General features: G+C 56.0%; 1 protein-coding gene across 1 annotated transcript in view; it reads left to right on the forward strand.

Moving 5' to 3' along the window:
- RAB11FIP5 (RAB11 family interacting protein 5) overlaps positions 1-24,627 on the forward strand; it is a 38,429-nt gene extending 13,802 nt beyond the window's left edge. Inside the window, 6 exon segments of the mRNA XM_046661701.1 lie at positions 7,908-8,344; positions 8,477-9,173; positions 16,437-16,515; positions 16,517-18,396; positions 21,914-22,103; positions 22,381-24,627. Coding sequence (XP_046517657.1) covers positions 7,908-8,344; positions 8,477-9,173; positions 16,437-16,515; positions 16,517-18,396; positions 21,914-22,103; positions 22,381-22,584 — 3,487 coding nt within the window. The 3' untranslated portion in view covers positions 22,585-24,627.
- Positions 24,628-25,541: the final 914 nt, after the last annotated feature.

Here is a 25,541-nt window from a genome sequence, read left to right on the forward strand (position 1 = left end):
AGGGCTTGAGTTCTGGATATAGTTTGCAGATAGAGCTAAAAGAGTTCAAAGTTTAGATGTGGGGTATGAGGGGGTGTGGGTTTGGGGTCTGAAATAAGTGATGTGTAGGGCTCAGGAAGGGGCGTGATTATTTGGGTCGTAAACTGAATTTTGGACTGATAAGAACTGGGGACAAGTCACATGTGCCTGGGCCTGTGGCTGTCACGCCCGTCTCCCATCTGGTCTCTGACAGGAACCGCCCTGGCCCTTGCGTCTGTGTTTGGCATCTGCCCTTGGTCTGCTCTCCCGGCATGCTGGGCCTTTCCAGTTACGGTGTGTGGCAGCTGCATTTCCTGAGAGGTGGGTGGAAGCTGGGTGTGGTGGGCCTGGGAGCCCTGCTAGCAGGAATAACTAGAGCCATTGTCTTGGTAACAGGTGGGGGAACTAGCCCCCGACCCCTTCCATCCCACCTTTGTCCTCTGCCCCTGCAGTAGGGGGGTGGTCCGGCAGGGGAGGAGGCTGAGGGCTGAGTCCTAAGTCCGCACTGGGCCTGCTGGACTTTGTCAGGCCCAGGGAGCTGGGGGAGGTAGAGCTGCTGAGCAGGGGGCCTTTAGGAGCTTTCCCATGGTTCCGCCCTCGCAGGAATTTGGGACCCTCATGGCTGTTGGGGTAGGCTGGGCTGCTCTCAAACAAGGTTTTCATGGCCTGGGGACTAGTCAAAACCTTGAGATTCTCTTAATGACCTGTCAGAGCTTCATCCTCCTGGGATTGTGCCAGCCCTTCCAATGGGTTTCTGGTCTTCATGCCCCATCTCCACGCCTCTTCAGGAGTCTGAGGTGTACGTCCAGGCCTTTTCCAGCCTCTCTCCTCTCGGGGCATCCAGAGGCTCAAGCGTTTGCACTCAGTGTGATGAGAAATGCTACACCTTAAAGGTTAAGGGCACGCGCTGGGAGTTAGGCATCTTCAAGTTCCAACTCCATCACTTACTAGCTGTGTGACCCTGACCAAGCCACAGACCTGCTCTGTAACTTGGTTCCTCCTCTGCAGACTGGGGATGGTGGACCCTGTCTCCTGGCTGTGTGGGTAGTAGAAGAGGAGCCTGATGCGCTGCGAGCATCAACAAGGCTAGCTCTGCTGATTCCCTAGCCCTGTCACGCGTTTCCCTCCGCTCAGGTGTGGTCCACAGGCCAGCAGCAGCACAAGCATCCCCTGGAAGCTGGGCAGAAATGCAGCCTCTCAGGCCCATGCCCACCCACGGGGTCAGAGCTGCGTTTTAACCAGACCCAGTGCTCCTTTTACACTTGGCAGTTTGAGAGGCGCTGATGTGCGTCCCTCCTGAGTAGCAGCGTCTGTAGCAGTGCATGACAAGGACATCAGGGTAAGGAGTTTTCTCCTACCGCTGCTTTCCTGACGGTGCCCATTGTGTCTTGGCTGCAGATGCACCCAGGACGAGTCCTAGATAATTATCATCTTTGTCAAACTGTTGTCTCCTGAGCACGTGCTGCCTGGGCCTTGGAGAGTTCAGTGCCCCAGACAGGGCAGGAGTCCAGGTGGGTGCAAGGTGGAGCCGTTGAGAACCTGCATGAAGGGTGTGTCAGCTGGTGATTTACATGCTGTTGGGGCCGAGGAACCCAGCTCTGAGGACTGGGCAGGTGTCAGGGGAACTGTATGGGGGCAGAATCACCGTCCCTCCTCCTGTCTCCACCAGAATGCTGTTTCAGGAGTGGTTTCATGGAAAAGAGCCCTTGTTCGTTTTAGCACTCTTTATTTATAGAAAGTGCTTAGTGGTGCCCGCCCCTCCCCCATGAGCATGTTCCTCTGGAAGACAGCCTTCTCGGGGAAGGGGGGGCGGGGATGAGCATGTCCAGGGTCAGTCCTCTCAGAGGAAGCTGGTCCTCGACTTTGGAAGGCAAGCCTTAGGCCGGCAGAGGAGAGACACAGGTTTCTCCTGGGTATTGCCTGAGTGTCGATGATGAACCCGGGTGGAGGAAAGTTGGTCGCTGATCCGTGAAGTGATGTAATCAGGCAGGGAACATCCCACTGTGGTTCTCACGTGGGGTCTGGTGGATTCAGTCACTTGAGGAGGGATGCCTGCCCCCCCCTTTAAAAATATAGATTCCCAGCGCTGGCCCTTCTGGTTCAGTAGGTTTTAGGTGCTGCCTTGGTGTGACTAGATTTAAAAGAAATCCCGTGCTGTTGCATGGCAGGGTTGGGTGCCAGAGCTGTAGGGCTCTGAAGATGAGGGCTGTCTCATGAGCCGCCATCTACATGTGCGTTGGGGCTTTGGTCAAATCCTGGCTGATTCTGGCTGGGTCTCAGCCGTGGATGGGAGTGACAGGTCAGGCCTCAGCCTGAGCCTTGGAGTGGGAGTTCCTAGAGCTGCAGTAGCCCAGCCATGCTCAAAACCGGAGGCCAGCGTGGGAGACCCGGCTGCTCCTCCCACCAGCCATCTCCTCTGTGGCCAGTCCTGGGGAATTTGGGGGATGTTTGTTAGGGGAGCCAGGAATCTGAAGGTGAGGCACACTGCTCAGAGTTAAAGATGTGAGAACAAGACGAGTCCTGGGAGCTCACAGCTCTGGGAGAGAATGACAGTACTCAACGGGAAGCGTTGGTTCCCTGCTGACCAGGCGTTGGATATGTCATCCTCTCAGCAGCCTTGAGAGAGTGGTATCTGCAGTGGATGGCCGAGGAAACGGAGGCTTAGAGAAGTAACCCCATAAGTGAAGGTCACACGCTGGTAAGGATGCAGAGCCCAGCTCTGAGCCAGAATGTTCTGCTGCCACGTGCATCCCAGTGAGAGCAAGGGGTGGTCACAGCAAGGCGGAAACGGGGTGGGGGCTGGCAGTGTATCCCTGAGGCCTTGTAACATCTCAGGCTTTACTGCCATACATTATTTCTTTACTTTGGAGCTGTGTGCCCCAGGGGTATACTCAGTAATATCCTCGGGCAACACAGTCCGGCTAGGGAGACCCTGATACCCAGAAAATGACAGTACCATGTGGTCATGGAGCAGAGTGCATCCAGATCTGGTTGTAGAGTTTGCTTCAGAGTATGTATGCCTGGTTGGAAGGAGGAGGGATTGGACCAGGCCAGGATGGTGGCAGCTGAGAGAGCCTCCTAGAGGAGGTGGGACTCGAACTAGGCCACAGGACCCTGTTGTCACGTTCCCCGTCGCAGCCTCGATCTGTAGGGATGAGGTGCTCAGAGCCTCTTTGCTCTGGGGTCTACTGCGGGGGGGGGGGGGCGCGCTCTGTAAAGAGAAAGTCTCTGTTGTTTCACTGAAGGATCATCAGTCCATGTTGGCAATGTTCGTGGCCTCCTAGTCTCCAGTGGACCGTGTGCTGCCGTGCCTGGCAGGTCTGGGGTCTTGGGGGGCCGTCTGGACAGGCAGGAGGAAGCAGGAGCAGCAGGTGGGAGGGAAGGATGCGCCCTTGGTCTGGGAGCTGGTGGTTGTGTGGCCTTGCCATCTCAGCCTGTGTGGGTCACACTCCTGGGAGAAGGCCTGCTCTGGTCGAGTCCTAGGGGCACTCAAAATGCCTGGCAGGGTCCAGCTCCATCCTGCCCCGGACTGGTAGGGAGATAGATGGGAGACCGTGGCTGGGGGTCCAGAGGCAGGTCCTAGCTATTCTCAGCCTCACTGTTCTGGATGGAGGAGTCTCAGAAAATGGTGAGGAGAGTCTTTTCTTTTCCCTCTGGCTTCCCTGAAAAGCAGGTCTAGAGAGAGAACCCCAAATTCCCTGGGGAAGAGCAGGAGAAGCAAGGGTGACCTTATAGAGGAGGGGGTTGGGAGGGCAGGGAACAGGGGTCCTTTGGGCAGAGGACCCAAGCCTCCCCCTGGGCTTGTGATGCCTCCTCCCTTCATCTGAGGGATGTGGGGAGAGGTGGGCAGCCCATTCTGTGGCTCAAGCAACTGGGGAGATAAGATAGGAACAGGCCTTTTCCTGTCTCTTTTTCCTATTATGACAGTAATGTATGCTCCTTATAAAACATTCAAACAGGACAAAAATAGACAGTGTCAGAAGTGATAGTTCCCTGCAGACTCACCCCCAAGAGATAACCATGGTCAATGCTGTGATGTAAGGAGTGTTGACCAGCCGGGGCCAACGGCCCCTGACCTTTAGGCCCTAGCAAAGAATGGCTGTGCTTACTGATTCCAGTTACTTAAGGCTTGCTGGCTTGGGGCTGGAGTCCATATGCTTCTGTTTTGCCCCACCTCCCAGGATCTTCCTGTGCTAAATGGGGCCTAGTCTGGGTTTGGGGAAAGTGACTGGGGCTTGGCCTTTAAAGAGTCAAAGGTCAGGCCCAGGGTGGGCATGCGGTTGAGAAAGTAGGGATGTGAGGATGTTGATGCTAGCTGGTTCATCCTTCTAGTAAACGTCCCCCTTGGCCCCAGACATCCTCACACACATTCCTTCTGTCTGTCTCTAGCTCTCTTCTCCCCTCACTTCTCCCCGCCTTGCCTATGTCTTTTCTCCCTGCCCCTGTTTATTATGGGAGCACAGAGGTGTGCACACACAGCCTCTGAGCATGGCTTCTGAGCCCTCCCTGCTTACCATCCCGACCCAGCCTTCCCAGGGATGGTCTCTCAGGTTTGGGAGAGAAAACCAACAGAACAGCCCAGGCTCACTCTGCTCAGGCCGTCAAGTGGGTCACCAAGGAGAGGCCAGGCACATAGCACATGAGAGGTTAGTCAGGATGGACTCTTGCAGAGGGATGCAATTGGAGGTGCCCCTGCAAAGGCCTTTTTTTTTTTTAAGTTTCAACATTAAAAATAACCATCACCACTACCACCACCACCACCAAGCCTTTGCAGTGACTTAATTTTGGACATTTGGATGTTTAGGGATTTTTCATACAAAAGATCCCTGACTCCCAACTCCTTTATGTCCATGAAAAGCTCAGGGGGTTGGACCTGTGGGGGAGGCAGATCTTAGGAGGGGGATGACCGCCATAGCAGTGACTGAGGCATGTGGGGTGTGGTGTAGTGTGTAGTGCTGTGTGGTATGGTGTGTGAGGTATAGTGTGTAGTGTTGTGTGGTATGGTGTGTGAGGTGTAGTGTGTAGTGTTGTGTGGTGTGGTGTGTGTGATATGAGATGTAGTGTGTGGTATGGTGTATGTGATGTGTAGTATAGTGTGTAGTGTTGTGTGGTGTGGTCTGTGTGATGTGAGGTGTAGTATGTAGTGTTGTATGGTATGGTGTGTATGGTGTAGTGTGTGGTATGGTATATATGTGTATGGTGTAGTGTGTAGTGTTGTGTATGATGTGTGGTGTAGTGCTGTGTGGTATGGTGTGTATGTATATGGTGTAGTGTGTAGTGTGTGGTATAATGTGTATGGTGCAGTGTGTAGTGTTGTGTGGTATGGTGTGTGTAGTGTGAGGGGTATGTGTGTGTGTGTACTGAGGCACTTTGAGCCCTCAGTGACCGCTGTGACCACCTCTACTAGGTTTTATTCCACCTTCACGCTTGATTGGCTGGGTCTAGAATTCTAGGCTAGAAGGCTTTCCCACAGAATTTTGAAGGCATTACTCCATGTGGTGCCCAGTGCTGCTGCTGAGGGCCCGATGCTCTTCTAATTCCTGAATGTGTGAACCTGTCTCCCCTCTTTGGAAGCCTTCAGGGTCTCCTTTTTATGCCTGGTGTCCTGATACCTCACAGTGATACCAGATGACTGGGGCTTTCTTTATTTACTGTGCTGCCTCTGTATGGGCCCTTCTGTGCTGGAGCTCCTGGCCCTCAGTTCAGGAAAACTTTCTTGTATTATTTCTTTCATAGTTTCTTCCTCTTTGTGTTCTCTGTACACACTCTCTCTTTTCTTTCTTTCTTTCTTTTTTTTTTTTGGTTAGGAAGACTGGCTCTGAGCTAACATCTGTTGCCAATCCTCTTTTGGCTTGAGGAAGACTGGCCCTGAACTAACATCTGTGCCAGTCTCCCTCTACTTTGTATGTGGGTCGCCTGCCACAGTATGGCTTGATGAGCAGTGCAGGTCTGTGCCCAGGATCCGAACCCACAGACCCTGGGCCATTGAAGTGGAGCACGCCAAACTTAACCCTTGCGCCACTGGGCGGCCCCTCTGTTTTCTTTTTGTAATTGATAGAGTTTCTTTTTTAGAGCAGTTTTAGGTTTACAGAAAAACGAATAGAAAGTACAGAGAGCTCCCATGTATTCCCTCACCACCCCACCCCGCCCCAGCTTTTTCTGTAATTAACGTCTTGCGTTAGTGGGGTACATTTGTTACAGCTGATGAGCCAATATGGATACCCTACTATTAATTAGAGTCTGTAGTTTACATTAGGGTTCGTCTTTGTTTTATGTTCTGTAGGTTCTGACTAACATATAATGACATGTATCACACAGCATAGTTTCACTGCCCTAAAAATCCCCTTTGAGTTGTTGATTTTCAGGTTGCTCTGCTTTTTTCTTGTCTTATGGATGGGAGAGATGACTCCCAAGCCCCTCACATGGGAGCAGACGCTGCTTTCTTTTTGGACTTTCCAGTGACTTGCTGGTGAACCTCCTTGGGTTGACCTCTAATAATTGCTTCATTTTTGTCCTTCTACTTTCGGGGAGATTTCCTCCAATTTATCTTGGAATGTTCTATTTCAGCTCTTCTGTGCTGGGGAGGTTACGCATTCTGCGTGTTGCTGTGAGAAAGGGGCTGAGTTTCAGTCACTCCTGTTTTCAGCCCTGCACCTGACCCCTGCATTGGGCTTTGTGTCCCTAAGTCCAGAGCCTTTCCGGTTCAGGTTCTCTGTGAGAGCTCTCTGCTCATATCTGTAGGAGATGGGGCAGGCTGTGACCTGGCTGAGAGGAGGAGGAAGGGGACCTGTGGGGCCGTAGCTGTTCTGCACGGAGGCTGTATGGTGCCGCCAGGCAGGCAGATCGGATTAGTCGGTCTTCCTTCTCAGGCCTCTTCCTGGGAGTCTGAGTGGTCGGGGAGTAGGATTTGGGAGGCAGAGGAAGGAAGGGCTCCGTGCACACCCCTCCCCTGTAGGGTGGGCTCCACCCACCCTGTGCAGCAGTCATGTGTTAAGGGTCCCTGGGAGGGTATAGTGGGAAGTATGTGGGCTTTGGCGTGATAAAAACCTGCTCTGAGTCTCCCCGCTCCTTCCTGGCTGCTGGTTCCTCGATGAGTTACTTTACTTCTGAGCCTCGACCTCCTGATTGTAAAATGGGGTAGTGTGTCTGACCCCTCAGGCTTGTTGTGAGTGTAACCGAGAGTGAGATAAGAACCCTGCCTCCGTTGTAGTTCTCACAGTAGATGCTCAACAGATGCGGGTGCTCTTTCCCTCCCCTGGGTCTCTTACTTAAGGCTCCTTTATGCTGTTCTGGTCTGCTCCTCCATCTTGCAGAAGTGTTCCTGGCAGGGCTTGGGGTGAGTCAGTGAGTGGGTAAGGGGTGTGTGTGTGTGTACATGTGTATGTACACTAGTGTTCCTGGCCCCAAGCCCCTGGGTGAGTTGTTCTTTCCTGGGCTCACGGGTGGCTCAGAGCAGAGCTTTGGCTGGGAGTGGTCAGAGATGATGTAAACAGGGGAAAATGTGGGTAGGTCTGTTTATACCAGGGCCTGGAGATGTAAGGGTCCCTCCCAGCCCCAGCTTGCCCTTCTGGGCCTCAGAATTTCAGAGGTAGGGAGATGGGGTGGGTGGGGGAGGTGTCTCTGAGCTCTGGGGAAGGTGCTGGGGCTGGAGGGGGGCATGGTATGGTAGCCACTGCCCCGCCCAGTAGCACTGGGGAGCTGCCCCTACTCAGGATGTGGTTTTCTCCACCATGGAAAAGTTGCAGTTTCTCAGCTCTGCCTGTGGCCTGGAAGGCAGGGCCTGTGTGTCAGAGCAGGAGCCTGTGGGGAGAGGCTGCCATGGCCCCCATGGCAGGGAGGGGCTCTGTGAGGTGCCCGTGACCAGCTTGGCCGCGCTCCTCCTCTCACAGGTGGTACAAGCTGCACTCCAAGTCAGGCAAGAAGGAGAAGGAGCGTGGCGAGATCCAAGTCACCATCCAGTTCACTCGCAACAACCTGAGCGCCAGCATGTTCGACCTGTCCATGAAGGACAAGCCACGGTCCCCCTTCAGCAAGATCAAGGACAAGATGAAGGGCAAGAAGAAGTTCGATCTGGAATCCGCCTCTGCCATCCTTCCAAGCAGCGCCGTGGAGGATCCTGAGCTGGGCAGCCTGGGCAAGATGGGCAAAGCCAAAGGCTTCTTCCTCCGCAACAAGCTACGCAAGTCGTCTCTGACACAGTCCAACACCTCGCTGGGCTCGGACAGCACCCTGTCCTCGGCCAGCGGGAGCCTGGCCTACCAGGGCCCGGGCGCCGAGCTCCTCACCCGCTCGCCAAGCCGCAGCAGCTGGCTGTCCACCGAAGGGGGTGAGTGAGAGAGCGAGGGGCCGTGCCTCCCTGGGGAAGGCAGGGGGCGGGCTGTTCCCTCAAGGTGGTAGGGAAGGCCCCGGCCGGGAACAGACGTGTCTCCTGGCGCTAACCCCTGTGCTTCCTTTTCAGGCCGGGACTCTACACAGTCCCCCAAGTTGCTCACCCACAAAAGGACCTACAGTGACGAGGCCAGCCAGATGCGAGCGGCTCCTCCCCGGGCCCTTCTCGACCTTCAGGGCCACGTCGACACGGCCTCCCGCTCTTCCCTCTGTGTCAATGGGAGCCACATTTACAACGAGGAGCCCCAGGGCCCCTTGCGGCACCGCAGCTCCATCTCGGGCCCATTCCCACCCTCCAGCTCCCTGCACAGCGTCTCTTCTCGGCCCTCCGAGGAGGCGCCTCGGTCTGCGGATGACTCCTGGGGCAGAAGCAACCGCAGCACCAGCAGCTCAGAAGTGGCGCCTGGACAGGAGGAGCTGAGCTCTCAGGCCAAAGTGTTGGCCATTGGGGCCAGCCACTCTGGAGAGGAGGAGGGGGCACGGCCCCCAGAGGGGAAGCCCGTGCAGGTCGCTACACCCATGGTGGCCTCTGAGGCTGTGGTGGAGAAGGAGGGAACCCGGAAAGAGGAGCGGAAGCCCCGGATGGGCCTCTTCCACCATCACCACCAGGGGCTGAGTCGGAGCGAGATGGGGCGCCGCGGCTCTCTGGGAGAGAAGGGTGGTCCCACTCTGGGGGCCTCCCCGCACCACTCGTCCACTGGGGAGGAAAAGGCCAAGAGTAGCTGGTTTGGCTTGAGAGAACCCAAGGAACCAGCTCAGAAACCCAGGTACGTGCTTGGCAAGACTAGCTTTGCTCTTTGGGGAGGACGCTGGGGTGTTTGCAGCCTGGACCCTGGGGCAGGGAGGGCAGAGCAGGTGGGAGCCTCAGGCAGGCTGCTGGGGCTCTGGCTTTGCATGGTTGAGTGAGGAACCCTGTCGCCCTAAGCTAAGGCTTGTTGTCAGCACACGGACACAGGTGAGTTGCAAGAGCACAGAGCTCTGAGGGCACCATGGGTTGAGGAGCCTACCTCCTAAATCATGAGCCTCATTTCACCCCCTGAGGGAGGGCAGGAATAGGAGAAAAGCTGGGAAGGCCATTTGTATGAATTCTTTGCTTCCCAACCTCCGCCTCTTCCCCTCTGGCCTCAAGGTCAGGGAGCCTTGGCAGGTAGAGAGGTGGGGACTGGGGACTGTACCTCAGGCTCCCCTCACCCTCTCTGAAGCTTGGCAACCCTCCAGCCCAGCTGCTGAGCTGTCTGTGGTCTCTTCCCTCTGAGAGGTGGGAGTCAAGTAATTGATACCCCCACCCCTCCCCTCCCTACTCACCCCCAGTTGCTCCCTTGGCCTGACAAGTGGCTGTGGGCAGCTCCCCTGAAATCTGTGACCTACCATCTGTCCTTGGAGACCCTGGGGGCTCTGGCCCTCTCTGGTGTCTCTTGGTCTTGAGGTATGGCGAGTGCTGATGACGGCTGCTCTGTTTTGAATGTGCTGAGTCCCACCCGTGAGAGGAATGTGGGAGTCCTTCAGCTCAGGCCCTGGGCAGAGCTCCTAAGAGAATTCTGATACCAATTAGGATTCTGTACCCAATTCTAACATGAGGGGCGGTTCCCCACTCATCCAAGGAATTCTCTGACACCAGCTGGGTGTCCTACAAGTCATCTCAATTCTGACATTATCTACCTGGAGATAGCAGTGGATACCACATGTGCTCGGTCCTACAGGACTGTCCCCCACCACCAGGTCAGATGCCAGTCGCAAGTCCAGGTTGTCACCTGTGCTTCTGACCAACCAGCTATAGATTGGAGGTTCCAACGACCCCTTCCTTCCTTGGGTCCAATGAATTTGCTAGAGCGGCTCACAGAACTCAGAGAAACATTTTACTTACTAGATTCTCAGTTTATCATAAAAGGATCTAACTCAGGAACAGCCAGATGGAAGAGATGCACAGGGCAAAGTATGGGGAAGGGGCACACAGCTTCCATGCCTTCTGAGCGCCTCACTCTTCCCCCAGTCTCTGTGTATTCAGCAACCTGTAAGCTGCCTGAACCCTATCCTTTTTGGGTTTTTATGGAGGCTTCATTGCATAGGCATGATTGATTAGATCACTGGCCATTGGCTCTCCCCTCCCAGGAGGTCAGGGGGTGGGACTAAAAGTTCCAACTCTTCAATCACTCGGTTGGTTGCCCTGGCAACCAGCCCCCACCCTTAGATTCTTTCCAAAACTCACCTCATTAACATAAACCCAGTTGTGGTGGTGAGGGGCTTGTTATGAATAACAAGACACCCATTTCACCTTTATGGCTCTGAAGCTATTTCAGGAACTGAGGACAAGACCAAATACTAGAGCAAAAGAGGCACCTATTGTTGTTATCACTCCGGAAATTCCAAGGGTTTGGGGAGCTGTGAGCTAGGAACAGTGGATAAAGACCAAATATGAGAAATATATATATTTCAGATTTTCTCATCTGAATGACCAAATATCTGTTTCTTATAAATCACGATATCACATTCCCTGACGCCCACCCTGGCCCTTTTGCCTCCTCCTGACTCGTAGTCAGCAGAGGCTGCTGCATTGTCCAGCAGGGCCCAGGGAGTGGCTCCAGGCATAGTCCATAGGAGCCAGTATCTCTCCCCCTTCCCAAGGGCCTGGGGCCAGCCCTGGACAGGCAGCATCTGTGGCCACCCCATCCAGTGTGGCAAGGGTGCCTGTTTGTGTTCTCTCAGCCAGCCTGCTCCTCTCCTTCGGTGGATATATGGGCAGGAGGTGGGGTGGGGAGGCGGGGCACAGTGGTGAAGGGTCGAGCAATGGGGCAGAGGGAGAGCCCCTAAACCTGTTCCCCAGCAGAGGGGAGGGGACTCTGGAAGTCCTGGTTCTTTTCTTTCCCTGTGAAACTCTGAGTCCGCTGAGTGGAGTGGGGAGAGGAATGTAGGACCTTTTTGTGTTTGGGCCCTGGCTGGCTGGCAGCCCTCCACACGGCCTCGTAGACGGGTGTGTGGGCTGGATCCGTCTCTGGGTGACGCCTCCCCTGTTTAGTAGCAGCTTCTGTCCCTACTGCCCAGCCCCTACTCACCAGAGCCCAGGGGAAGCCTGGGGGAAGAGTGAGATGAGGGGATGAGTCTTTCTTAAGTGCCCAGGCTGAGCCTGGTGGCCCTGTGACAGCTCAGAGATATTTGGAGGTGGCAGGGTAGAGGGAGGTGGCAGGAGCCCTGGATGGGCATTTGCTGAGAGGAGGTGGGGGCCCTGGGTCAGAAGGGGCACAGACCGTGGGCTCAGTGCTGTCGTCTGTGAGGTGTCTCTAGGCCTTCTCTGGGGTAGGACAGATGCTGGGGGACATCTGTTTGTGCGATCATTTCTGGGCACGTACCCAGACTTTGGGCTTAGACTCCTGCAGGCCATGACTGAATAACATTGACTTGGAGTGAAATTGGGGTTGTCATTGCTCCTGCTTACAGCCTCTGTTTTCCTTCTCCTGTTTCTCCATGTCTCTTAACGGCCTTTCAGAGTCAAGAGAAGTTGGGTCACTGATGGACATAGGAAGCTGAGGTGTCCTTCTGTACTTGAATTCTCAGCTTGTCCTCAGCTGGTTGAGGGCACTTGGTCATCCCTGCCCTCCCTGAGGCCCATTTGCAGGGGCAGGCTCTGTGGCCTTGCATCCAGGTAGAACAGGAAGTCTGTTCCTTGGGTACAGTGGCCTGGCCTGGAGAGGTGTGAGCCCTGGCCATTGAGTTACATCAGCGTCACCCTTGCCCCGTGTGCTTTGAAGAGACGGGGAGGCTGGCATGGAAGAAATGACTGTTGGCCTTTACTCAGAGGGCTTGCTTAGAGCTTTTGAGGGGAGAATGAGAAGTGAGCTAACTCGCAGCAGGAAGCTGTAGGTTAGACACCCAGCAGCGAGTGACTGAATGTGACTGCAGGATCCCCAGCTGGGGCACAGGGAGCCCATCCACAGGCCCAGAAGTTTGGGGTGCCTCTGCCAGGGGCTGCGATCCAGGTTGCTGGGTGTTCCTCACTGGGAAGGGCAGCGGCGCCCTCTAGTGCTCCCCTGTGGCACTGATGCCCATGGTGAGGCCTGAAGCTCTGCATTGGCTGTGCAGCCTCCAGAAAAAAGCTGCTGCTGTTGGAGGAGGCAGTGGCTGGAAGGGAGGAAAGGAGGGTGTGAAGGGCCAGGAAGATGGTCCTCCTGTTCTTCCTGACCTGGCTTTCATCGGCCAGGTCCCATGGCTGGCACACTAGGCCTCCACCAGGATGTATGGCTCTGGGGAGGGGGCAGTGGAGGGCCTGCGCAGCAGCCCTGCTGGGAGCCATTCACCCTGAGCTGCGCTCTGGCTGCTTAGTGTGTCGGGACTGCCAGGACCACGGGTGGTACGCCCGCAGTGCCACAGCAGGTTGTCTTTGTGTCTGTCCCTTTTTGACCCTTCTGGAGTAGGAGCTTCCAGAGGGCAGGTGCCCCTGAACTCTGATGCCCCTCTCCCCACTGATCCTAGAACTTTGTGCACAGTGGGGAATCAAGTATTGAACACAAACATTTCCTTAATTGGGGGTAAGTGCGACACAGCATAGAGGCAGTGTATTGTGGTGGCCTTTACCAATCCCTGCGTCCACCCAGCCCCTCTCCAGGAGTGGTGGACAAGGGCCCTATGAGCCCGGAGTGTGCAGTCGTGGGCATTCTCAGTGGAGTAAATGAGTAACTATAGTGTGTGCCCAGTGAGTTAGTGTGGCCATAACGTCCTATTTGTGCCTGTTTTCCTGGCATAGTTAATAATGTCCCTTTACTGTATTAAAAATGTTCTGGTTTGGAAGATAAATTATGTTTTCCCTACTTACAACTTACAAGGCCTTTCTATGTCACTTCATTGTGCCCACCTGATGGGAGAGGCAATGTCCAGTCTCCTGGACACGTTTCCTGGACTCTAGGGCGCATCTCAGGCAGATACCAGGACATTGTGCCTTAGGAGAGTTGGCTGAAGGACAGGTTGGCTAGGGGTGGGTATGCTCTAAAGGCTGCCTTTGGCCTTTTGGGGGACTGCCTGGTACAGAGCCAGACTGCCTGCAGATCCACATGCCACCTCTGGGACCAATGCCTGGAAGTGAAAACAAGGACACAGAGCCGTCTCAGCCTAAGGAAGAGCTGTCCAGCAGTGAAACCTAGCCTCCAGCTACAGAGGTGGCCCGGTGGTGGAGTGAGTTGCCCAGCAACAGTGTTTAAGAAGAGGGGGCCTGTCAGAGTGAACAGCAGATTTCTGTGTTAAGTGGCAGGTTCAACTGATTGTTCTAAGGTTCCTGCAGGCCCTCGAGTTCTGTTCCCATAGGTTGAAGGGGCAGAGACATTTGGACTTTTGATTTCTTTCCCCAACTTTCCATCCAAAAAGAGAAGACAAAGCAGCATATGCTGAAGCCCCCACTGCTTGGCGGGGGGATGGCACCGTGCTAGGCTGGCTTGGTAGGTTCTCGGACGCAGGTGGTTTATGTCTGTCTTCAGAGCATAACCTGCAGAGATAACCACACGTGGGAGTCGATCTCTGATCTGTGTCAGGTGGAATGGTAGGGAACGGATGTTTTAAAGTGAGAACCTTCGGAATGTGCACCTCATGTGGAGCAAGGGCGAGGGAGGCATGGGGTGGGGCATGTTGCTGGGTCGAAAGCGTGGACAGGGTGCTCTCAGAGGTGCCGCCAGCTCTGCGGAGCCTGCCAGGCCTGGCACCTGGAGTCCCTTCCTCCAGGGAGAGCCCTTTGCTGGTTCCATACCAACGGGTTTGTGTGCGTCTCTGGGGAGCCCATGGGGGTTGCCAGCCTAGCCTGGGGCTCCAGCCTTCTACCCTGCCACCCTCCTGCCCTGCAGTTCTGACTGCCAGCCAGACTGCTGCAGACTGCGAGGGTGAGTGGGGCCAGGCTGGGGCTGAGGGGTTGTAGAGCTAAGCTTGGTGCTATTTATTGTTGATGGAGCTCTCTTCCCTCAGACCCCTCTTGCCACTCATCACAAAGGGCACTGGAGAGAGTACCAAGTACCAAGTATCGGAGTACTGAGCCCTGTTCCTGGGGGCTGAGTCGTGCTGGCAGAGTTGGGCTGTATCTGATATGGGTGCTCCAGTGGGGGGCGGCTCAGGGCAGGGTCTTGACCCACATGGTGGTGGTACATTGCTCTCCTTGGTCCACAAGGTAGGCATGTGTGCCTTGGCCCTGGGGCCTGTCTGGAAGGGAGAAGGGATGTCTGCAGAGTTTGGGACTTTGGGCCCAGGATTTTCCCTCTTCCAGTATCTTCACCATGTTGTGACCATAGGGGCAGAGCAGTGCTGGGAAGCCCAGGTAGGGTGGGAGTGGATGGGAATTTTTACATCCTCTCCCTCCATCTCTAGATGGTGGCATGAGACTGAGAATCCACCCTTGGATAGGGAGTTATTGTAGGGCAAAAATAGGGTCAGGAGAGTCTCTGAAAGCTGGATTCTTAAGAGAAAGCCAAGGGCTTGAGACCTGGCTGTGTCCTGCCTGTGAGGTGGAGTCACAGACTCGCAGACTGTCTTGGGAAACTCACCTTTGCTGCTAGTTGAACTGGACACCTTCCCGTTGTCTGCCCCCAGTGTTTGTGGACAAGCTGGCCCTGCCTGTGCCCCACTCTGTCTGGGTGCCGGGTTCTCAGAAGATTCCTGGCAAGCTCCAGACTCGTGGGCCTCTTTCCATAGGTGCCTCTCCTACCCCAACCTGCATTCCTGTGGGCTGACTGATGAGGCCACCTTCTGCCACCTCAGGGCTCACCCCCTGCATGTCCCTGTGGGAAGAGAAGTTCCCCAGGATGTTTCCACCTGGGTAGGGGTCAAGGAATGGAGGTCTTGGGGCTTAGAGTGGGGGCTGGGAGACAAGGCTAGGATAGCAGGTGAAGCCACCAAGGTCTGGGTCTGACGTGGCTCTGCCTCCAGGCAGGCACAAACCTCTGTTAGACTGCTGTCACCTCGGGTGTTGGCTCCTGCATTGTCTCTCTGGCCTCTTTCTCTGTCCCAGGGGTGTTCTGGGGCAGCCAAGAGCTCTAGTGTCACAGTTCACCCTGCCCACACTCCTAAGGTCAGTGGCGTGCTGTGGATTAGGTACAAATGCAGGAGATGCCCCCTCCTGTAGAGGACCCTGGAGGGGACACCTGAAGGCCAGCAAGGGTTTTCCAGCATCTTTAGGAGTGCAGGTTCACTGCCATGGAATGGATTTCCCAGGGAAGCCAGGGTTCTGTGTGGGGAACCCCAGGAGGCCCCTGGTGACATCCAGTGTTGCTGCTGCCGCCTCTGCTCCCACATTCCAGCCTTCATCTCCCCAGCAGGGCTGCTTTCAAGGCTGGCCTGTAGGTGCCATTGGTGAGGGGCACAGTCTGCTAGGTGCTGGGCTGCGTGGACACCTGACAGTAGACATCCTCAGCAATGTCTTGCTGTCCTCATTGGCTGGTTATGGTACCCCTCCAAGAAACAAGAGGGGTGGGTTCTCTTCGACTGACACCTTGTCATACCTGACGACAGCCTCATCATTACCTCCTGTTCCTTCAAGGGGTCAGTGGAACCCAGACTGTTTCAGGAGTCAGAATTCCAGGTGTCCTGCTGGCTTCTATTAGTGTGGCTTTGTCCAGCCAGAGACCTAGGCCCAGCCTTTCTCTGATCTCTTTATCTCCTGCAAGTCAGCTGGTACTTTCTCTCTCTCAGTCATTAAAGGGATGTAAGGCTCTGTCTGATTGGTTCTTCAGGTGTAAGTCTGGCATCTAGTAGAATCTTCAGGATAGGGTAGTGGAAAGAACGCTAGGTTTAGCTTGGGATTCTGCCTGTAAAATGGGATTATTGCTCTCTGGGGTTGGTGTGAGGATTAAATGAGCTCTTGCCAGCATCTTCCTCCTTGGATGGTATCAAATAATGTTACATGTTGGGGCCTTCCCTCTGTCCCCTGGGCCACATGCCTGAACCCTGCCACTGTGGCATGTGGCACCTCATCTTGAGGCAGGTGGGGGGCAAGGGGCGGTATTCAGCGGGGGCGTTTCCAGTCTTGGCATTAACCAGGAGGCTCACGGTTTTGTCTCCCTCCACAGCCTGGACGTGTCTCCTCAGGTAGAACCTGACCCAGCTGCTCTTCCTCACCACCTCCCCTGCTCCCCCCGTGCTCCGGCCCCCCCCCACTCCTGCTCCCACTGCTGCTCCCATGCTAAGCACTAACCTTTTAGCAGCCGCCTCCCCCGCTGCTGCCACTGCTGCTGCCACCACCGCCGCCCCTGAAGCCACCCCATCTGGATTCTTGGGTCTCACCAACCCGTTCCTCACCTCCTTGCAGAGCAACCCTTTCTTCGAGGAACTCATAGCCGACATAGCACTAAACTCTCCTTCACCTGCTCCCTCTCTCCCCAGTGCCTCGAGGGCCAGCCCCACCCCCCTGGCCTCCCCTGGGAAAGCCCCGCCTGAGTGGGACGACACCTTCAACGTCTTTGCTGCCAGCAGGCTGCGTCCAGAGGCCAGGAGCAAGATCCTGGCCCCTGCAGGAGTGGGGCTGGAGGCGACTGGGCTGCGAGACCCAGGCCCCGGGGCCATGACAGTGAAGGCAGCTGAGCCCCGGGGGGACCCTGGGGGAGGAGGAAGAGGTGGGAGCAACGTGTGGCTGGAGCCCAGGGTTCCTCTGGACTTGGGACTGGACCGCCAGAGCACGAGTGCGGCTGACCTGGGGCCCCTTGGGTCTGTAGGGGCCGGCCTGCCCTCCACGTCAGCCCAGCTGCACTCCAGAGCCTCGGACCCCGAAGCAGACAGGGAGCCGCTGGCCCCAGGAGGGGAAGCAGGGCAGAGTCCAGCAGACAGTGCGACGTCTCTCTTTAGCTCCCCAGAAGTGATCAGCGTGTGGGAGAGGCTGCCTGGCCCAGACGACGCCCCTGAGGGCCAGGATAAGGAGGCCTCCCAAGGCGAAAGCCAGCTTTTGCACGAGCTCAATACAGTGGACAATTCCTGGCCTTGGGATGTGGTTACTATTTCTCCTGCGGCTGAGACGTCCTCACCAGTCCTGCAGGGAGAGTCTGATGAGCTGCCTCCTCCTCAGGTGCAGCCAGAGTCGCCAGAACCCGTGAGCCCCAAGGGGAGCCAGGCACTTCCCCCACTAGAGCTGGAGCCAGAGCCCAAACCCAAGCTGGCGTCCGGCAAGGGGCTGCAACCCAGCACACCACCTCCCAAGCCACCGCGCCTCTTCACCCCCTCAGTTTCCCAGGAGAAGGAGGAGGCGGATGCAGGGGAGCTGAGCAGCAGAGGGGCAGAGACAGGAGGAGAAGACACCTTCCCAAGTGCTCTGGTTGCTGGTCTCCAGGAGGCCAAGGAGGAGGACAAAAAGCCCAGGTTGGAGTCTGACAGCCATTCTTCTGGAACCCTGCTGGGTGAGCCAGGCCTGGAAGATCTAGTGGAGGATGCCAGCTGTGCGGGGTCTGGGCCCTGCCTGTCTCTGCCCACCAGCTGCCCTCAGGCTCCTGCCCCCATACCCTGTTACTCAAAGAGTTTGGCTCTTCAGAGTCAGCAGAGCTGGGGGCCTCCAGAAAGAGAAGGCTCTGAGGTTCCTGAGGCCCAGAGCCAGGGACCAGTAGGAGAGGGGCTTGGGCCCCTGTCTGGCAGCTCCCAACAGGCTGACCTGTGGGCCTCGAAGGAGGATGCCTTGAACCCCTTCTTGTCTCAGGGGAGCCAAGGTCCCCCCAGCCTCCCATCCACATCCCCTCCAGGGTCCAGGGAATCTTCCGTCCACTCTGGTCCAGAAGAGCTGCCCACCCCCACAGAGCCTGCCTTTCCACCGCCCCCTCTCCTGCCCTGGGCCAGCCACCGCCACGGGGGGCCCAGCCCTCCGTGTTCTCCCCCGCCTGGAGCCTGGCCCCTGACCTCTTCCTCTCCACCCCCCGGGGAGCCAGCCTCCCCCTCTGGGGGCTCCCCTGCCCCACTTGGGGAGGACCGTGCTGCAGCCACCCCAGCCTCCCCGCTTGTGCTTCTGCCCTTGGAGACACGACCAGCTGAGGAGCCACAGCCCAGTGCCAGGTGAGCGGCCCCCCGAGAACACTCTCCAGGAGGAAGTGGGTCAGGGTGTGCAGAGCACCCTGAGGGCTGAGGTGGTCCCATTCCAGCCTCAGCCCCTCCAGAGGCAGGCGAGGGGCTCCTTCGCCTCGAGGCAGGATGGGGGAGGCTGTGAGGACATGAGTCTTCTGTGGTACTGGCTCTGAAGCCCCCTCCTCTTTGAGGCCTTGGAGGAGCAGGTGCCCCCATAAGCCAGGGGTTTGGGCATCACACTGATGAGGTGCAGGAGATGAGGAAGGGGGTGGGGAGAGAGGTGATGCGGGCCGGCAGGGGAAGAGGGGTGAGAACTCAGGCACTCAGCCACAAGGTGAGCTAGGGGCTGGGGGCCATGAAGCTTGTCAAATAGGGGCCGTATCAAATAGGGGCCGTATCCTCCGTGGCAGGCCCTGGGGGAGCAGGCTGTGGAGGGCAGAGAGCCAGAGGAGGGATGGAGACTGAGGTCAGAGAGGAAAGCTGGAGACACCTTCAGAGGACAAAAAGAAAAAGGAAAATGCTTCCCACATATGTGATCCTCAGAAGAAAGGTCTCCAGCTTCATCAGGGGCTTCATCAGTTTGCGTTTGTGCCTTTTGGGCTGGTCCCCTGCACTTAGGACTGTGCTGACTTGATAGCAGATGCCTAGGTGACTGTGGTCACTGTGGCGTTGGTCTGTTTTGGACAAATTATGAGGCTGTGACCTCACCAGGTGGTTGCTGAGAGGTGAGCAGAGCTGAGGTCTGGAGACACAGTCCCTGGGGGGTGATGGGGTGTGACTTAGCAAGGGGCAGCTAAGTCCGTAGGGGTGCCAGCGCTCGAGGAGCCCTGAGTGAAGAAGAGGGAAGCATAAGTGGCCACTGCCTCTGGGGAGCAGGGCAGGGCGAGGGTTTTGGGGAGCAGGACAGACTCCAGCAGTGGCCTCTGTGAGGCCCCAGCCCACTGGCTCATACATTCAGTCATCCAGATTCACTGAGCATCTGTTGTGTGTCAGACACTGAATAGGGCTGAAAGACACTGTCCCACCTGTATTCCCAAGGAGTTCCCAGTCCAGTGGGGAAGATGGAGGTGAATCCATGAAGGGAAGGCCCGGGGGCCGGTGCTGATACATAAGTGGGTGGGAGGGAGTCTGAGCTGCCACCGGCGGCTGTTCCAGTGGTAGGTGGTGATGCCGTTCCCGGAGGTGTGGGAGAGAGGTTGTTACAGCTTCATTGCTCTGATGACAGCATCTTCAGCTAGCCCTGCTGTATTCCAGCACCACTTCAAATTATACTCACCACTTTCTACAAGTTTTATTCTCTTCAGAGTTGGCATCATGTCTGTACTTGGCATGTTCCTTACATCATGAAGCAGATGGGCCAAATGAGCTGTCCCCATTTCTCAGACGAGGAAATGGAGTCCATGAGGGATCCAGGGTCCTTCAGATGTAGTGGGGCAGTCAGACTCGGAGCCCAGGACTCCTGGCCCGTCATTCAGGGCGTTCTTACGCGGCAGTGGTGTTCCTCCCCTCCCCCAGCACAGCCCATGGGTGGCGTTAGAGCTGCCTTTCACCCCCATCCCTACTGCAGACCCGTAGGTGGGAAGGAAGGACTGAGATAAGGTCTTTTTCCTCCTGTCTGCCCCTGCCTGGACTCTTGGAGCTCTTCCCAGCTTGTGAGTCTGCATCCATGGCCCTATCCTGAGTGACAGAGCTGGCTTCTCTGGGTTTGGGTGAGCCCCCTCCAGTGGAGATCAGGGCCTTGGGCTAAGCCGTTTTGCTTCCTACTCCTGAATGGTCCAAATCCTCTGTGAAGTAAGCGTAAATTTTAAGAGGTGCCCAAGGGGCAGGTTAGTTGATTTGAGGGCCTGATGCTTGCAGTTGGGGTGAAATCACGGGTACAGGTACTGGGGGATCCCAGAGGAGGGTCCCCTTAGTCAGCCTGGGGGAATCAGGAAGGTTTCCTGGAGGAAGTGGCCTTGCACAGCTTTGAAAGGAGAGTAGGAGTTAGCAGGCCAGCAGGGGCAGTGTTCCAGACAGAGGAACAGCTTTTGTCAGAGCGTAAAGATGCAAGAGCTGTTTCCCCTGGCCAGAGTGCATGGGGAGTAGAGGGCCAGGAGGAAGGGCAGGGGCCAGACTGCGTTAGAGACTGTGTTTTCTTACCCTGACAGGGAGCCAGGAAAGGCTGTGTAAGCATTGGAGAGGCTGAGAACATTATCCCACAGCAGAATGGGGGTGTGCTTGGAGGTGGGCAAGAGGCCCACGGAGGAGCTGACTTACCAGCTGTGGCCAGAAGGAGGGTTTAGCTAGCACTGGCTTGGAGAGGAGGGGATGGTGTGAGAGAAAGTGAGAAGGCAGCAGGGCTGATGATCGTTAAGGCTGCATCTGAAGCGAAAGATTCAGAGGGGTTCCCAGGTTTCTGACTGGATTCATGGGAGGCTAATGGTGCCACGCATCGCTGGGGAGCACAGGAGAGGGCAGGCATGGAGGGGAGTATGATGTGCCTGGGGTGACCCTGAGTGGAGCAAGGCAGCCTGTGACTCTATACATGATGGGTCCAGAACTCAGGGGTGAGTTCTGGGCTAGAGATAGATTGCGGTGACAGGAGTCGAGGAGGTGGAGGGGAGGAACCCAAGGGCAGACAGCAGTTAAGACTGAGAAGGGGCTGTCAGAGGTCAGAAAAGCAGATAGAGGTCTTGAGGGGAAACGAGGGAGAAGGAGAGCAGCCCAAAGGAAGGAGAGGTCCTAGTGTCAGCTCCACAGAGAGGTCAGTGAGGTGAGAACCGAGGGGTTGGTGGCCTCAGCAGGAACATATGTGATGGGCTGGGGGGAGCCACTATGGTAATGGGTTGAGGAGTCAATGAGAGGTAAGAACTGAGAGAGACAGAATGCAGCCTGCATCCTCCGGGTGAGAAGAAGGAAGAGGTGGAATGACTGAGGGTGATGGCTGGGCGAAGACAAGGTCAAGGGAGGGTTTCTCAGGCCTGTGTAAATGCTGAGGGGGAGCAACCGGCAGAGAGAGGTGGGTGACCAAGTGTCTTAGTTTACCCAGGTCTTCCCTGGTTTTAGCACTGAAAGTCCCCCATCCTGGCAATCCCCAGTCCTGGGAAAATTGAGGAAGTGAGAGGGTTGGTCACCGCCCTAGAGAAAGGTTACAGTGTAGAAGAGGGAGAGGGAAGATGGATGGCAGGGGTGTGTGGGGCGTGGCCCTGCAAAGACTGGGTGTGGGTGCAGAGCAGTTTGTAGGACAGCTTCTACTGTCTCTGGGAAGGGTGAGGTTGTCTGAGGGAGTGAGATAGGGATGGTGCAGGTGGTGGGGTGAGGAGTGAGGACAGCAGTGAGGGCAGAGGAGAGAAGGGCTGCTGAGGAATGCTGGGTGCAGCTGCCCTGCAGCCCTGGCTGAGTAGGGGCAGCCACCACCAAGTGGTAGGTTTCTGTCCAGCTGACCTGCTGGCCCCACAGAGAAGGTGGCCTCACCTTTCCCTTGTGCTGCCCATCCATCGCATGACACATATCCTGTCTGTCTCTGCAGTCCCCACCCTGTGAAGCCCCTCAGTGCTGCCCCCGTGGAGGGCAGCCCCGACAGGAAGCAGCCCCGCTCCAGTCTGAGCACAGCCCTGAGCAGCGGGCTGGAGAAGCTCAAGACAGTTACATCTGGCAGCGTTCAGCCTGTGGCTCCGGCCCCTCAGGTCGGCCAGACAGTGGACACCAAGAGGCTGAAGGTGAGGCCCAGCAGGATGCCAGGGGGCGTCTGACCAGACGTTTGGTGCTGTGGAAAGAGGGCAGGCGTCTCAAGGTCAGGAGCAGGGTGCTGGGCAGGGCGGAGCAAGGAGCAGGCCTGGTCTCCCATGCCAAAGCCCTGAAGCCAGTTTGGCCATCTGTGGCATTAGAGATGGAGGCAGCTCCAGGGGCCTGTGGGTGTGAGACTAGGGTGTCGGTGGGCAGGCGGACAGATAGGCCTGAGGCTGTCCTGCTCACTCTCATTCCATCTGACTGCAGGACTCAGGTGTGCTGGATCAGTCGGCCAAGTACTACCACCTGACCCACGATGAGCTCATTGGCCTGCTTCTACAGCGGGAGCGGGAGCTGAGCCAGCGGGACGAGCATGTGCAGGAGCTGGAGAGCTACATCGACCGGCTTCTAGTGCGGATCATGGAGACCTCACCCACATTGCTGCAGATCCCCCCTGGCACCCCCAAGTAGTCCTCTTCACTCCCGCCCCCGGGAGGGTTGGCATGGACCCACTGCCCTAACAGGGCTCACACCCTCCCTCCCTCCCACTGAACTCAGCCTCCCCTGGGGCAGGGTGCAGTCTGTCCTCTATTGTGACTCTTTGCTCTCCCTCCTGCCTCAATGGGGCTGCTGGAAAGGGGCCCTTTGGACTCCCATTGGAGGCATCAGGTTCCGTGTACAACTTGTGTGTCTTTGGGAGCCCTGGGTCTTTCCAACCTGCCTATTTTCGTATCCCTTAGCTTTGGGGGCTCCAGGGAATTGGAACAAAGCATTCAGCCCTCAAGATGGAGCAGGGGCAAGCTGCAATTTGATATGGTATCTGGGACATAGTTTATTACCCCTCAAGGATGGTTGTCCATTTCTTCCACGGCTAAACCCTCATCTTCTTCATCTCTCTCTAGCCCCTAGGGGACTCTTAGTATTACTGGGTCAGTGGCAAGGACCAAGCTGCCCGTTTGTGATTTATGGGCAACCAGAGCACCTGCTCTTCAGCCTCACATCTGTTCCCCTGAGAGAAAAGAGCCCGTGTGGTCTGCTGTAGTCTCATTTCTGCCATGCCCTGAGTCTGTCTGTTTCTAGCTATTTGCGGAGCGAGTGCAGTGTGGATGGAGGGAGATGATGTGTTCTCCAGGCCACTCCCTGCCCTCCTCTTCTGACCTTCCCTTTGAGTGTCATGTGTGAATGTGTGGAGAGCTGGGGCAGGTGGGGGGAGAGTGCCTCCGCACCCACCTTCAAGGTGTGGGCCCCTCTAGGCCTCAGGGTTTGGGGATCAAGCCTTGTCTCTGTTCTTGTTGCCTGTCCAGATGCCAAAACTGTGCTGCTGCAGGGTTTGACCTTTTGGAAACCAATGAAAATGTGCCTTTTGTGGGTGGGGTCAAGAGCCTCTGGATGTAGACCTCTCCCCCTGTTTGACATCCCCCTCCCTCCCTGTTGAGCACAAGGGGCTGATCTGTCAGGGCTCTGGGAATGGGAAAGGAGGAGGGGGGCAGCCCAGCTGGGCTCTCTGCCCCTCCCCTAGAGTTAATTTCAGTTAAGGGTGTGGCCAAGCTGCTGCTGCTCCCTCGCACCCCCTGCTCTCTTCTCCTCCTCCCTCAACCCCAATTGGGGAGGGTTCTAGGATAAAAACTGCATTCTGGAAGTGGGAGGTCCCATCTGCCTATAACTTAGGAAAAGCCTTTGTTGCCCTCCCATCCATCCACTAGCTGCCATCCCAGCCTCTCTTCTGCCCCATGGCCTTGCCTGGCTTGGCTGCAGTTCACTTTGAAATGAAGTGTCTGCCCTTTGGCCCAGCCCCTGCTGCAGAAACATGGCAGGCTTCCCCATGGCATCTGCGGAACCTTTGGTGGTTTGGGGCACCCTGCTTTAGCAAAAATTCTGGGATAAGGAGGTATTGAAAGAGGGTACTTTTGAACCAGTGAGGAGCTAGAGGGTGAGAGCAAGTCTGGGATTGCCTCTTCTTTGTGAGGGCCTGTGGGATCGGTCGGGAAGCCTTGGGAGGAGATGTGCTCTATGGGTAACATCTTCTGCCAGAAGCAGAGGAGCCTCACACATGGGGGAAGACCTCTGTGATGTTATCTACCTTAAGGACCACTCATCAAAGCTTGAGGAAAGTGTCCACAGGTGCCTAGGACTTCGGTCATGTTTTTTGGGGTCATTGAAGGTTGGAGAGGTGTCTGGCGGTGGGGGGGGGGGGGGGGTCACTCCTCTACTAGGTATTCCTCTGGGCTCTATTCAGTCCCAGCCCTGACCCTGATCTTCTACTCATCCTTGATTGTGGGCCTCCAAAATGCCCAGCACAGGGATGTCTTCGGGAGAGTTTTGAGTTGAAGCCCAAGGTTCTTATTGGATGTTTCTGCTCCTGGCCACAAGTTAGAGGAGAGCTGCTGGTGGGGTGGGCAGGGAGCAGGCACAGTTCTGCTTTGCTGTTTGTCTTCCTAGTTGTAACTCCTGTTTATAAAGAGCTTGTTCTTCATGTTTTGAGCACTTTATGGAGAATAAAAAGTTCACATACTGCAGGTGCCTCTGTTGTGTTCCTGTTTGATGAGCATGTGAAGGAGGCTTCTTCGGAGAGAAGGCAGCCTTAAATCAAGGTGATGGGGTTCTTGGATGACACTGCCCCTGCCCGAACATCAGGGGCAGCAGCACAGTGTTGCCCAGTGGCCTGGACTCAGTCTTTTCTCACTCCCAGGATACCCACATTTACTGAGTACTGTCGGGGAGTATAGGGGTAAAAGACTTGATTCCTGTTCTCAAGCTGCGTAGTCTAGAAGGGAAAGATAAGACAGAAATCCAAGTTACAGATGGTTCTTCATGGCTAGCTAGAATCTCTCCAGCTTTAGGAAAAGTCTGTTTCTTGTGGTTCAACTGTGGATGAGGACCTGACTGCTACAGCTCATGAAGTGTCCAGAAAGACATGGGCAGGCATGAGCCAACCCTGCACCTCGGCATGAGACTAAGGAGATCCAAAGTGGGGTTCCCTAGGGTTGAAACCAAGTATTTCTACTATTCTCTTGGGTGAAACAGGCAGTTTCCCCAACTCTCTTCTTCCAGTCTGGCTCACTGGCCAGATAATTCAGTTAGGAATCTCTGCAACTCTGTTCTGCAGGAGGGTGTTGATTATCTCTGCTGGTTTCTTGTTCTTTGATCTGCAGTGCTCCCCCTTACCTAAAGTCCTTGTAGCTGGTGTTTGATAAACACTGCTGAACCCCATCTCCAACTCCCAGTTCTCTTCCTGCCCAGGAATTGGGCCCAGGAGAGATCTTACATGGTTGGCCAAAGAAGTGGAGCCTGCCAAGGCTCTTAAGCCTCCACTGTTTAGGTCATACAGCCAACACACATTTGTCCCTGCTGTGAGCCCTCTGTACCTGGCACTGAGGACTTAGCAGTGAATCAAAAAGTCACAACTCCTGCTCTGTGGACCATAGAGT

The sequence above is a fragment of the Equus quagga genome, chromosome 5 (genome assembly GCF_021613505.1).
Source record: "Equus quagga isolate Etosha38 chromosome 5, UCLA_HA_Equagga_1.0, whole genome shotgun sequence".
Taxonomy (NCBI): domain Eukaryota; kingdom Metazoa; phylum Chordata; class Mammalia; order Perissodactyla; family Equidae; genus Equus; species Equus quagga.